The 13,459-nt window shown below is 44.8% G+C and overlaps 1 protein-coding gene across 1 annotated transcript in view; it reads left to right on the forward strand.

Annotated features, from left to right (window-relative positions):
* The window catches only part of LOC8026876, a 33,244-nt gene extending 21,081 nt beyond the window's left edge, over positions 1 to 12,163 (forward strand). The window contains exon 5 of the mRNA XM_042286292.1: positions 11,739 to 12,163. Within this exon, the coding sequence (XP_042142226.1) occupies positions 11,739 to 12,163 (425 nt within the window). The remainder of the gene's footprint in view (positions 1 to 11,738) is intronic.
* The last annotated feature ends 1,296 nt before the right edge of the window (positions 12,164 to 13,459 follow it).

The raw sequence follows: 13,459 nt of genomic DNA on the forward strand, positions 1-13,459 counted from the left end.
AAATCTCTAAATCAGTAATTTTCAAAAATACTTTGAGCACGTGGGACGCATAGTGGTGCGTTAAAGTTACCACACGCGGACCAGGTACAAAGCTAGGGCTCTGATAACAGACTAAGAATTACGCGGGCGCCTTATCGCAACCGCTAGCCTTGTACCTGCTCCGCGTGTGATAACTTTAGCGCACTACTACACTTCTCGCGCGCTCAATGTTTTTCAGAAAGTTAGAGATTTAGAGGTTTTCAATGACGCTCAGCAAGTTTCTAATTGGAACGAAATGTCTATTTTAACTAGTTCAAATGTTATTTGATAATTTTTGAGTGAATTAACAAACTAATTATTAAGTATCGCACATTTTCTGACGTTCGCTACCACGAGTAATGCGCCCTGAAAAAATATATTTTTACTTCGAATACACCAACTGTAGGAACGCTTGGCATTCTTCACTGAAACACCCGGTACATGCCGCACACGAATAGAAGCGGCAAAGCTCAGACGAATCCAAAATCGGAGGACAGCTAGACATTCAAGAAAACATATGGAATTTCAAAGGCAGGCACGATGGGCCTATCTTTGAAACGAGCTTTCTGTGAAACCAGAGCTGGATAGTCGAAACTGCTTCAAAACAAGATATTCATTGCTCTGTGCAATTTAAATTTCGACGATATTGCTTGGACAGGCCACATATGCAACAAGGCACTTTGTTTTCAAAAGAAATTTAAATAACTAGAATTGTATTAACGCCAGATGGAATTACTGCAATAGAATTACTGCCGGACTATTTTTTCCTTCGAATATATTTTTATTAATGTCTTCTTTTTCGTTCACCCAAGTGCCAGGGCACGTATTTGCCACATGCAATATGTGGGGTGAAATGAACTGGACATTAAAACCTGGAGCGAAAAAAGAATATATATATATATAGCAGATAAAAAAAAAAGTATTAGAGTTGCGGTTAGAGCATAAATCGTTCGCGTCTCCAGCTTGTTTCTCGCCCTCCCGCGGCGGAAACGGGAAGCGCCCTAATGAGGATTCCCAGGTTTCCGTACTCAACGGGCACGGTGGAACCTCTCGCGGTCATGGCTCGCGAAATGTCATTTCCGAATGCAAACAACATTCTTAACTGTCCCTATGTAGTACTGCAGCCGGTCTAGAATTATACCTTACGAGAGAGTTTCAGTCTTGCGTATAGAAGCAAACACAAGCACTGTGGCTCCGAGCTAGTGTTGCGTAGCCGCAATCTGGTGCTCGCAACGCTGACGCATACACTCAGAGCTTGCGTTCGCTCGTTGACGCAATACTAAAACTCACGGCCATCACCGCTTTCCAACGTCAGTGAAACGCAAACGTGCAAGTGGGTAGGCGTTGCTCCTAACTGGAAAGGAAGAACATTAGCAAAACAACGGGGCGAAAAAATTAGAAGCTAAATGTCCTAAACAAAAATATAAACTAAACACGATTTTCTTTTATTTTTCTTCTGCAAGGGGGGGGGGGGGAGGGGTGGAGAGGGGGCCTTCGGTTTGGAGCAATTGGCGGTGATTTTGGAAGTTGTGCCAATTTTCAAAAGTCGCGACTTTTGACAGTTGTGGGTAAAGTATATGTTTTACCCAGAATCAGTGTAATATTAGATAGATTTTTCGGATTAGCTAGAAGGTTTTCATCGATTTTAAACCCTTTGTTTTATAACTTGTTAAGTAAAAATGCTACAATTGACACCAGTCATAGAGATCTGCACACTTTTGACTATCATGCTTCTTCGTGCGTCTGAAATTAGATCATAGCCAAAAATATTAGAAATTGAAAAACTACGTATTGAAATATCTTAATCATTTATGAGAATTGCGGCAATATAGGCCCCCCATAAAGGTCGCGATACCAAATATAGCCAGCTGACCATAACAACCTTTCCAAAAAAAAGTCGCTTTTCGTTTTACACGTGCAAAACTGTGACATCCAAATGAAGACAAATAAACAGTCAAACACAGGACATAATCAGTGTTGTGCCCTTTACCGAAAATAAGTAAGGAAACAGAGTTACTCCTTAGCTTGAAAACAAGCTAACGCGTTACACAGATCGGTTACCATTTTTCAAATGTAAAAAAATATCGGTGTCGTTACTTGCCATGACTAGCGGACGTTACTTTTACGTTAGTTTGTCGTTATTTTGTGTTTTAATGTTAGTGTATGACAGCTGTTAGTATGTCTGCAGAAGATTGTCAGACACTTCTTGAGAAACGGGAGCTTGATGAATGCGGTCGATCTTCCTCTACTTCAGCAAGGGCGTGTCGGGAAAGTGAGTTGTGTTTTCGGTTTTTCGTTTCTTTGAAATTACCGCGAACTTTGATAGCTTCTGCGAATGGAGGGATTGGTAAAAATAAAAACATATAGGACTGATGCGAATTATCACTGCTAATTTGTAGTTATCAGTGGAGTGGAACAACGAAATATTACCCAAATAACTGCCTCACGAACTAGTATAGAAAAAAAACTCTCTAATTAAGTCGCAAACTTAAAAATATATATATATATATATATATATATATATCATATAGGCGTGTTTATATATAACTGCCATGATTGATTTACCCTTTTTCTGAAACATACACGTAAACTAAACTAAGCCTACGAAGAATATTCGCTAGCTTACATTAATGAGCCTTGTGAGTTGTAACTTTAAAACTGCGTCTAACAAAACGATCGTGAGAAGGAAAGTGCATTCTCTTGGCTAAGAAAGCTTAACGACAACATTTTAACGGAACAAAAGTGACGTTGAAGAATAACTCACTTTAAGGTGCTTTTTTCTAATTAGAGTAGGACGGTCCTGGACGGGCTCAGCAGCTTAAGTTAGGGCATACAGCAAATTGTCTGACATTGTTTCCCTCAATTCAAAATATAGCACTTAGCCTGTGCCATGATAACGGAGTTTCGGTGGGCGTTGCCATTTTGCACGAAAAGTGAGTGGGAGATGGCAGTGAAAGGGGCTTTTATAACAAGCATTCCAAAACGGCCTTGTTGGTTAGAGGCAGACGTTTTATGAAAGTGGCAACTATAGAGTACACGGACTGCTCACAAACACACCTCATAGCCACACCGGTTTTAGTCACAGTCCGGTTTAGGCTACACAATTGATAAAAAGAGGACACCGATCGCTTATTATAACCAATATTGATAAGCCAAGAACATTATTGGTGATTATAAACACAGTAAACGCCGGGCATACCTTGGTTATAATCGCATGCATACTCGTAGTATATTTACGTGTATACATGATTAAAAAAGGTGGCAATCGTTTAGAAGCTCTTTACCCTGTTTCTCTTTCACTTCTAAAAATATTAGAGCGCAGCTCTTAGGGGCCCGTTTCCAGCCTGAGCGGCGTCGCCGTTGGCGTCGCCGTCGGCGTCGGCGTCGGCGTCGGCGTAACCGCGCCCCTCCCTCTCCTCCTCCTCCCTCTCCTTCTCCCCCTCCTCCTCCCCTCCTCCTCCTCCCCCTTCTCCCCTCCCCTCCTCCTCCTCCCCCTCTTCCTCCTCCCCCTCCTCCCCCTCCTTCTCCTCCTCCTCCCCTCATTGTCCGGCTTGAGCGGCAAGGAGGAAAGCAGTGCGAAGGTGGAGGAGGGGGGAGGAGAGACGAGGAGCCGGAGGCGAGGGGGGGGAGGAGCTTGAAGGACGAGGAGGTGGTAAAGGAGAGGGAGTGGGAGCGGGAGGCGAGGAGGACTAGCAGGCATGATCACGAGGGAGGAGGAGGAATATACCCTCCACTCCTCCTCCTCAAGAGCTGCGCTCCAATTCGGCGTTACAGGAAGTTGTAAACGGCTTTCACTTTTTTTCTCTCATTTTTACATGTGGTGCCGCATTCTTTGCGAAAGACAACGCCGTTTATTGCAATAATCTGGCATGCTTGGTTTTAAAGAAATAGAATCCCAAGGAGCGAGGAAGGACGACGGGTTTTCGACAATTGTCGTTTGTGCCATATTTGAAGCGCGCTATGGCCGAAGATATTTATGGTAGAGATGTTAAACTTTTTTTTAAAAATGATCAATGTATAACCTAGGTAAGTGTCGTCTTACGGTATGATTATCTTTGTTCAAGACGTGTTTCGAAGAAATATCCAAATATGTATCTACGGGCAATTCTGCCCTAAACTTGGTAATTTTTTTTGTTTTTCTTTCTTTTTTTTTACGCCGGCAGCAGCAAAGCGAGTAAGGGCGAATCAGACGAAAGCTATCACTATTACTGCTGCGAATGTCTCTCTAGAAGAATGGTACACTAGCCTTCACACACAACCAGGTACTACGAGAAGAATAAGCCGGGCGCAGCGTCCAGGAAGAGATAATTCGGTCTTTGAGCGCCAGGGAGTTGGAGGTTAACTGCGATACAAAGAAGGTGCCGTCCGTGGTGTTTACGCAGTCTTTTGTCTAATTTTTGAAGCGGCATGGGAGAAAGAATGCCCAGAGGATTTAGTGAGAGGAAACCTTTTGAACGAGAGTCGTTATCCACCAAGATACCGCACCTCTGTACCACGGCGGCAGAGATTCTAAAAGATGGTTACGTCTTTTGGGGACGGACGCCTTTCAATCCTGCGATAACCTTGCCACTTGTATTGTTTCAAGGCGCGGGAAAGTCAGCGCTTCCAAAGTTAGAGTTTATCCTTTCTGTTGTTGACAGAACGAGAATTTATTTCTTCTAAAAGAAGGATTTGACCAGTTAAGTAACTAGGGACGATTAGGCACAATCTTTCGAGCGGCGGCAGACTGTTGCCTTCTAAGATGACGTCTTTTTCCAGCGATACGGCTGCTTCTTCGGGGCTCAGCGACGGTGGTCTTGGTAGCTTGGATACAAAGACTGCACCCAGGACGCTTAGGAACTTCTCAATGAAATAATCTCGCGTCTTTTTGGCCCGGTCTTGGGAACGCTGAAACTGTCTTCTGAGGGAATTAGAAATGACATCGATTATGCATAGCTTTGTTGGGGCTTCTTTGCCACGTTCTGTAGTCCGCAGAATAAAATATATTCGGCTTTTAAACTATCATGCGGCGATTTTTAATCAAAAGTAACGAGCAGCGGGTAACATATATTGACAGCAGTTACCGTACAATAATAACGACGTTACTTTACTCGGTACTCGTTTGGGATTCTAACAAGTACGATAGTACATCACTAAAACTAACGCGTTACCAGTAATGGACTACTTCCAAAACCGACGCGCCCCATCGCGGCGTAATACCACGCAATGCACTCTGGGAACTAGTTGGCCACTCAGTTTCGGTTTCGACTGAGCAGCTTCATCTCATGCTATCACGCCGCGACCGAACGCGCTGCTTGCGTTTTCGGTTATCTGACTTTTCACGAACGTGCAATACACTTATTCTCGAGCGATACGAAACGAAGACCGGGGCACTTTCCTTGGTTCCCGAAACACCGGATATTGTGCGTGCGTATGCGAACGTAGTAAGTCGTGGCTTAGTCACCTCACCCCTCGAGTGCATGTTTGAGCTCAATTTTAATAATCCCGTCTCGTACCAGTGAACTAGAACTGAAATTTGTTCATATGGAGCCTTACACGTATTTCGTTTGCCAAACGTCCACTTCTTGTTACTTCATTGGGCGAAAAGCAAGCCGCATCCTCACAGGGTATCAAAGTTAAGCCCAGCGTTTACGCATGAACTTTTAGGGAAATGCAATAAATTCGACCTCACTACTGCACAAAAGTTACTATGATGTCTTCCTCTTGTCATCATATATCTCCCACTCGAATTTTATGCTGATAGAAGATTAACTTTTCGCAAACGCTGAGATCGGCTAGCTACGACGGAGGCCCTAAAAGCGTCCCCTACTCGTCGCTAAGCCTTTTTTGCACGAGCTTTTACTGACGCCCAAGATCTGTGCCTGAACGGTGTGTCTGAAATTATCTCGGCATACTCAGGCAGGAAGAAAACAAACACATAACAATATTATGGCCATTAGCAACCGTCAAATGCGCTTTGAATTCATTCGAGCACTTGTGTGAAGAATGTCGCACCGTGCGCCGGTCGGGCGTGAACCCCTATGCGGTGTGCATACGGGTTCATGCCCGTCCGGCGCACTTTCGGCGAACGGTGCGACATTCTTCACACAAGTGCTCGACTTTTGCTTTCTTAAAACGGTCTGTATGTGCGAACGTGCCTATATGATTGCAGGATAACTCTGTGCGCATACGCGATGTTGAATATTAGTGGAAAGCAAGCGGGTGGGGAGTTCACTTCGTGCAGTGCTGCGGGTCAGTACAGATAAGAGGTAAGAAGAGCTTTTCAATGGCGCCTCCGAGGTTTACCTCGCATACTCAGGCATATTAAGAAAAACAGTAATTGCAAAAGGTAATATTTCGTCTATGGACGCACAAAACAAACAAACTTCCTGATCAACAACACTAATGTAAAGGCGCGAGCTCGATGTATGCGTACTAATTGGTTGCTACAGCTTGTTGATTCGTACACAAGCAAGATCCCCGAGCTTCGCAGCGTCGAGATTCCCAGCACTGGCTCCTCCACATACCTCGATTGAAACGCTAACAGGAAGGCTCAAGTAGAAAAATACAACAAGCATATGTTAAGACGCGCTATACGTCTCAGGCTTGTACTAAAGCTTCGAGGTCTGGCAATTTAGGTTAGTTTAGAGACCTCAAATGACGCTCTCGGGACCAGAAAACGATCTCTTGTCGACGTGTCGATCGAAACCGAAACCATGCCACCCTTCTCCCTGGCCAACTAGTTTCCAGAGTGCAACGCGCGCCGTGTTGCATGCAGGGCTTTATGGAAGTAGTCTATTTCGCTACTTCTAACGCGTTAGTTCCAACACTGAATGTAATATAAAGTACTATGCGCCAGGCGTTTCTTAAAAAAATAAAAATACGCTACTGCTGCCTGACTCAGATTCCGCTTATAGCTTTTGTATTGAGAACAGCGTTTCTAAGTTTATATATTTTGTGATGATTTTCTAAACTCATCACCGGTGGTGATATTTTGTAAAATTCAAATTTCTTATGTAATTCCTGTGATGGGAATAATGTTAAAGCAATTAACCATCTAAATACCCCAAAACCCAAGAAAATACGCGCACTTCAATAGTTTAGATGACAATTATCCGAGCGAACAAAGGCAGCAAGGGCACAGAAATGTCAGGACTGATTTTTTCAACAAATACGATATTCCATGTTACTTCTAAGTTATATCAAACAACTTAGAGGCAACATAGTATATCTTATTGTTCGAAAAAAGCAGTCCTGATATTCGTGTGTCTTTCCATGAAAGACCCTGTCATTAAAGGGACACTGCACTCCCCAAAACATTTAGTAGTGCCTGGATCGGACATGTACGTTTTTAAATATAGTTTTCGCGAACAATTTGTTTAGCGAAACTACGCAGTAAGACACTCCTTGAATTAGAAAAAAAGGTGAAATTAACAGCTATGTTGAAAAATTCAATCGAAGCTCGAAGTTATTTCCGGTTTCGATTTGTTTTCAGAATGAAGTGACTTGCGCTCATAACACAGTAGCTTCATCGTAAAAGCAGGAATAATTTGCGTCGCCGATTTAAGCGAGCACTCGCACCTGTTATACCCGGCACGCATCTCCGACACTAACTGTAACCGCCATTTCGGAAGGCGAGTTGCGCCACCTATGGTGAGTTCGAGTCGAGAAGAGCAGAGCGATGTTTTCGCGCATAGCGGAACTTCCGCCATTCAGAGTAGGACGGCGACGTAGAGAAGCTCTATTTCGAGGTCAGCGTCCCGGTGATGTCAACATAGAAGCCAATTTATAAGTTCTCTAATCGGAGGAAGGAAGCCCGGATTGGAGCCTGATCTCTTAGTACGTCCCTCTGTGTGCTGGCAAAAGGCGCGAGAAAGATAAGTCGACATAACTTATTTTAAGAGTTGTATCGAATTTGTCTTTGGGGCATCGATATTGCATTAATTCGCATTAGATCATAAACTACGTTTTAAACGAACCCGTTTATTCCTGAGAGTAGCCTGTTTGCCGTCCGTCCGTCCTTCAAGTTTAGCAGGGGAAATTATGTCACATAACGTCAGGGTATCACCTTATACCATGGCTTGACTCCGTGATGTCACTCGCCTTGTGATTTCAGATCACCTGACTCATAGTATCGCGGGTGACTACAGCTTGAACTTGGGACGTTAATGTCCATGATAACATGATTGGGGAAATTGGCGTCACGTGCAACGACCGAGTGTCGCGTCAAGTCCCTTAATTCCGTGATGTACTGCGTACCTAGATCTGCGTGATATCATTACATTACATGTCGTCAAGTATTGTGACCTAAATTCCACCTCTAAAATTAGCACGAAAATTTATAACAAGCCACTTTACTTCACTCTCCAAAACAAATGTTTCATGTCTTCTAAATAAATTTTAACAGTCGCTCCTTGAATACCGCGTTTCAAGCATTATACAACATGAGTAAAAAGGAGCGTTGGATATTTGTATATATCGCATACATCGGTTTCTAAACTATCAAGCTAAGACTTGGCACATAGGTGGCCTATGAATGTACAATAAGTGCACCAAATTTTCTCTGAACGAAGGTACTTGAGTAACGGTTTAGAAATATAACAATGGGAATTACCTTTTACGGCGTCCGTCTGTTTACGAAAGGCATCTGCTTAACGCAACAGTCCACATACGTTGACTGTACTCTCCGCGCCGACAAGTGGGAGTGGGGGGTGAAAGCACCGAGTATCGCCTTTTGTACTGCCAGCATCGCTGACGACACCAGTGCTATCGGTGCCATTGAAAGTTTCCGTCACCCAGCGCGGGATTGTCGGGAGCTGGGAGGTCGGAGCCGAAACTTCGCCCGAAAATGTCTACAGAAGTCTTTTGTCATCTGGCGCTATAAGTGCCACAAAACGTTCACTCGCTCATTTAGAGCTAAGCACCTTGAAGATGCGTTACGTCCCAAAACAAACCGGATGAATGTTGCTTATAAGAAAATACGCGGTAACAACGAGAGAGTGCATAGCAGACGAGGACGTGTTGCCAAAAGTAATTGATAAAATCGAGACCGCCATATTTCGTTTGCTCTCTTCTCGAGTTTAGAAGTTTATTTTATTGTAAATTTTATATTATAAATAAAATTTGCACTTATAGCTGCCACAAAAAAGAGTGCATCACTTCTCCCTTAGAAACATCACGCTATTTACTACATCGATAAACGCGCCTGTTCAGGACGCCTTCCATTTTACTTGCCGCCCTTTGTTGCGCCAACCAGACGCCTTTTCGGAATTAGACGGACACCTTAGGTAGTTCTAACGTTCTTGATTACTACTTTTTACTCAGGTAAGCGTGTTGAGTGAAACTTGGTGCACCAAAATGTGTACTCTGGCGTTTTCCTTCACAGTTCCCGATTTTCCTGAAAATATTCAAAACACACCAACCCCCATCGCTGAAATAGTAATCCAAATATTGAAACCAGCTTTCTTTTTTTTTCTCACGGTGTTACTTGATTTATAATTTTGGTCCTCACCGTGTTCTTCGAAGTAAAAATATCTACCGACAACAATAAAAAACTGACGACAACGGATGGCAGGGGTTCAAAATTTAGGCCGTAGACTTCGTTTCCAAAGAATTACAATCAGTTTCATGGTGTCAAATGAACGTTATGAAAGCTCGCTCCTGCACCCACTCAGAAGCAGAAGACAAATGCTCGGCATTGTTCAATTTTAGATTGCCCGCTGGACCTGCAAGTCCGCCTTTCACTGATTTCACGGCACTCAGAAACCACCAGTATATTTAAATTTTGGTATTGGCATCATTTTCAATAGCTGATTTCACAAATCCTAGTACGAATTTAGTGATACCGAATAGACTAACGTAAATGTTAAGGCAGGTGATTTCTAAGAAATAGTCGCTTGAGGCAGTTCGAAAAATCGCCGGAGTGGTACCCCTCTAGAGGGGCTGCACAAATATATTGCAGGAGAATATTTCTCAATTTACACCAGCTTACTCGCACAATTGGGACCCAAAAATACTCGAGGGCAACGCCACAGACCATGAAGCGTCTTTTTCTCGGTTGGATTTCAAGGACAAGAGCGGAGCTTGCCTCTCAGTCTGTCCTTTGCAAAAATTGATGGCGAAGCTACGTGCACAACGCCATTGATACGATTCCGGGGTGTGCGTAAACAGGCTTTGCGCCTCGCTGTGACGATATTTTAATGCGGCTCACACTGTGGACACGAGCACTGCGTAGGCATTCGATTTGGCTCATGACAATTGATGCCCCGACATACATTCGGGTAGTGGCTCCTGCCCAACAGCAGAGATGACGGAAATAGCCGAACCTTAACAATGTCTGGAACTCAGTTCGCAACCTGTGCTTTGCAAACCCCAGCGCGTATGTTAACGACAATGGCAGCCTATAATCAGCTCCGTATAACGAGGCCGCCTTTTTTTAGGCTGCGAGTTGAGGGGGTAAAAGGTATTTGCTTTTGTGGGATTTTGTCTGCGACTACCAATACGGGAATAAAGAAAAAACACACAAAAAAAAAACTGTTTCCTAGGTTATAAATGACATAGTGTTAATTCTAAGTTGTATTTATTGACAGTACCGAAATTGTTAATTGTTCCAGCCACTCCCCCTAACAAGCTTCATGTTGAAGCAAAGATATGAGCTCCAAAACATCGTTGCCTTTCACCTTTAATGCACATTCGTCTGCCGACTCTATAGGAAATCTTAGTTCGATACGTAAAGAAATTGACTTATGCGGTTTTTTCAGACATCCAGTAATCTTTTTGACTCACGCTTTAATACTTTGAAGATAATGATCAGTGGTAATTTGTGTTTTGTAAAACGCACTTTGATAACACTTAAGGCTCTGTTATACTCCGACGTAACGCGTGCGCGCGTGCGAGCGCGTCACAGCGACGTCACGTCGGCGGAAACCCGACGCCCTATACTCCGGCGCCGTAGCGTAACCGGCGCGACCGGCGGCGTTCGACGCAGCCTGACCGCCTCGACGCCAAAATGGAGCATGCCGTATTCCGCGCCAGCCGCGCCGGCGACGCCGGACCAGGACGCATCACGCGCTGGCTCCCGGCAGCCCTCGCGCGGGAAGCGCGGCGAATACGAGCAATAGCAGACGACAGGAGCACCACTCCGTGTGGCGTCATGTTTGAAGAATCGGACTCGGTCGTCGAGAAGCTCATCGAAAGAATTCGTCCTCACCCGTGTGTCTACGATACGAAGAAGATGGAGTACCGTAGACCGTGCGCTTGTCAAAGATGTACCGTATGTACATTGACCACCTACGCTTGCGGCGCATGTGGTGTACCAACAGTGCAAGCGCGAGTTTTCGTCGTGCAAGGTACGTCCACGCCATCGCTCGAACTTGGCGCTCAAGAAGCGCTAGAATTTTCGTCTGCTAGTCGAAACGAAAAGGAACCGGAAGTAACTACTCTCACAGGAAACGTGCCCTCGCAGTCAGATTCTGCGCATGCGCCACGCCGGCGGTCCACCGAAGCACAGCCGCGGGAGTCGCCAGGGCCGCCGGAGTATAAAGAGGGCGAATTTTTGACGCGCGCGGCGTGATTGACGTGACGTAGCCGACTTCGGCCGGCGTTCGCCTGCGCGCGCGTTACGTCGGAGTATAACAGAGCCTTTAGATAACTGCTCTGTTGAAACAGTCTCAAGATATGCCTTATTGCGATGGCCGTGTCTCTTTAACCGCGCTGATACTGCACTGTATGGTTTTTCGCAGCTTTACCCGAGGAGGGCCCAAAAATAAAAGGGGCTCAGACGCATTACGACATAGGCGACACCGTTGGCGTCAACTGCTTTGCTCCCGCGTCCAAGCCAGGGGTCAATTTTAGGTGGTTCCTCAACGATCTTCCTGCGGAGCCGCCGAAATTCGACATCACCAACTTGGCAACTCTGCACGACGATGGGCTCGAGTCCTCCGCCAGCAGAATCCGCTTCGTCATCAGCGAGGACCAATTCGCCAAAGGAACCGCGTCGATCAGATGCGTCGCCGAGATTCCCGGCATGTATATGAGGGCCTATCAGACGATCATCTGGCGAAGATCCGCCGGTGTCGGCACGACAGCCCCAATTAAGGCTACTGATGATGACTGTCTCAAGAAGTTGATCTCGGTAATTAGAAAAGTATGGACTACTTATCAGTGAACCCTAATTTACTCTAATCCTCTTCCTCGCATATGTAACATTAAGATGGCGCATTTACCGGTTTGCTTTTAATGTGACATGCAACTCTGGGTTAATGGAAGAGCTATCTCCTTTTAAGTGATATAATAAACATTGAAGGTAAAATGCAATTTACATGCTCGTAGCTGGGTTCGAAAGTGATCTGGGTTTTATCTCAGTACTGTCAATTTTAAACTGTCTTTTTTCACTTTAAGCCTCACAGGCAAAGTCTTTGGTTTGACGCAATGTTCCATAAACGTGTGCGAGTGTTCTGTTTGTGACCCGACACAAATAAGAACGTTCAAGCAAGCAGCAAGGGCATCGATCGTCGCCGATGTCGGTTTGGGACATATGCGATTACTCAAAATATTATCTCATTTTGGTTTTTGAGAATTATGACACGGTTACGTCTCGTTCACATCTGTGGTCGTCTTTATAACTCCTTTACCGTTAGACAGCTGAGCATCAGGCAACACCTTACTAAACAAATTGTTTGAAATGCAAAAAGGATCCCAGGTATGAACCATAGACAGGTTGAAAATTTCGTTCAGTGGTATAACCTTACTGCTTACAGGTTTGACAGAAATGCTCATCGGTTTGGTGAAATTGCTCACTGGTTTGGTCAAACTGCCGACAGGTTCGAATAAAACGTTTTTCTCTGTGAACGAAGCATTATTCGAACCAGTTTACACTGCACAGCGGCCTGGCCAACCAGTTTAAAATCGTTCATTCGTTTGGTGAAAGCGGTGAGCAGATTGATCAAACCTATTAGCAGTCTGGTTATACCGCTGCTTCGTCGCCAGGTGAAAGAAAGAAAATGGGCCCGACCTCGGGAAATGTTTTTTGGGACTTGAAGCCGTTCTGGCGTGCGATGCATGCTCTTTGCCATCTACCTGCTACCGGGCTCTCGGTAAAGTACTGCAAGGTAAGTTATGTTTGCCATTGGCGTCGCTATTCTTTGTCCCCCCACGATGAACCGCAGCGGACGCTACAAGTCATCTGAGCCAATTCAGCGCAGTATACGTTTCATGTGACCACGCATCGCTTTTCATTACCCGGAGTGCCATACGTGACACTCTCACGGCTTTGGATTTACTCTGATGGCCTAAATCGTCCAATGCGGCCCTTCGTAAGGTGAAAAGGAATATAGTGTTAATATTTATTCCGTGATATTGGAGCATAAAATACCACGGATGTCTTTCCACTTGTTTGCGTCCGCGTGCGTTCCTTCGAGTGTTGCGGACAGCACGTCCAGCAAGCATATGAACCTGTTTTAGC

This window comes from Ixodes scapularis, unplaced genomic scaffold (assembly GCF_016920785.2).
Source record: "Ixodes scapularis isolate PalLabHiFi unplaced genomic scaffold, ASM1692078v2 PGA_scaffold7__128_contigs__length_106722199, whole genome shotgun sequence".
NCBI lineage: Eukaryota > Metazoa > Arthropoda > Arachnida > Ixodida > Ixodidae > Ixodes > Ixodes scapularis.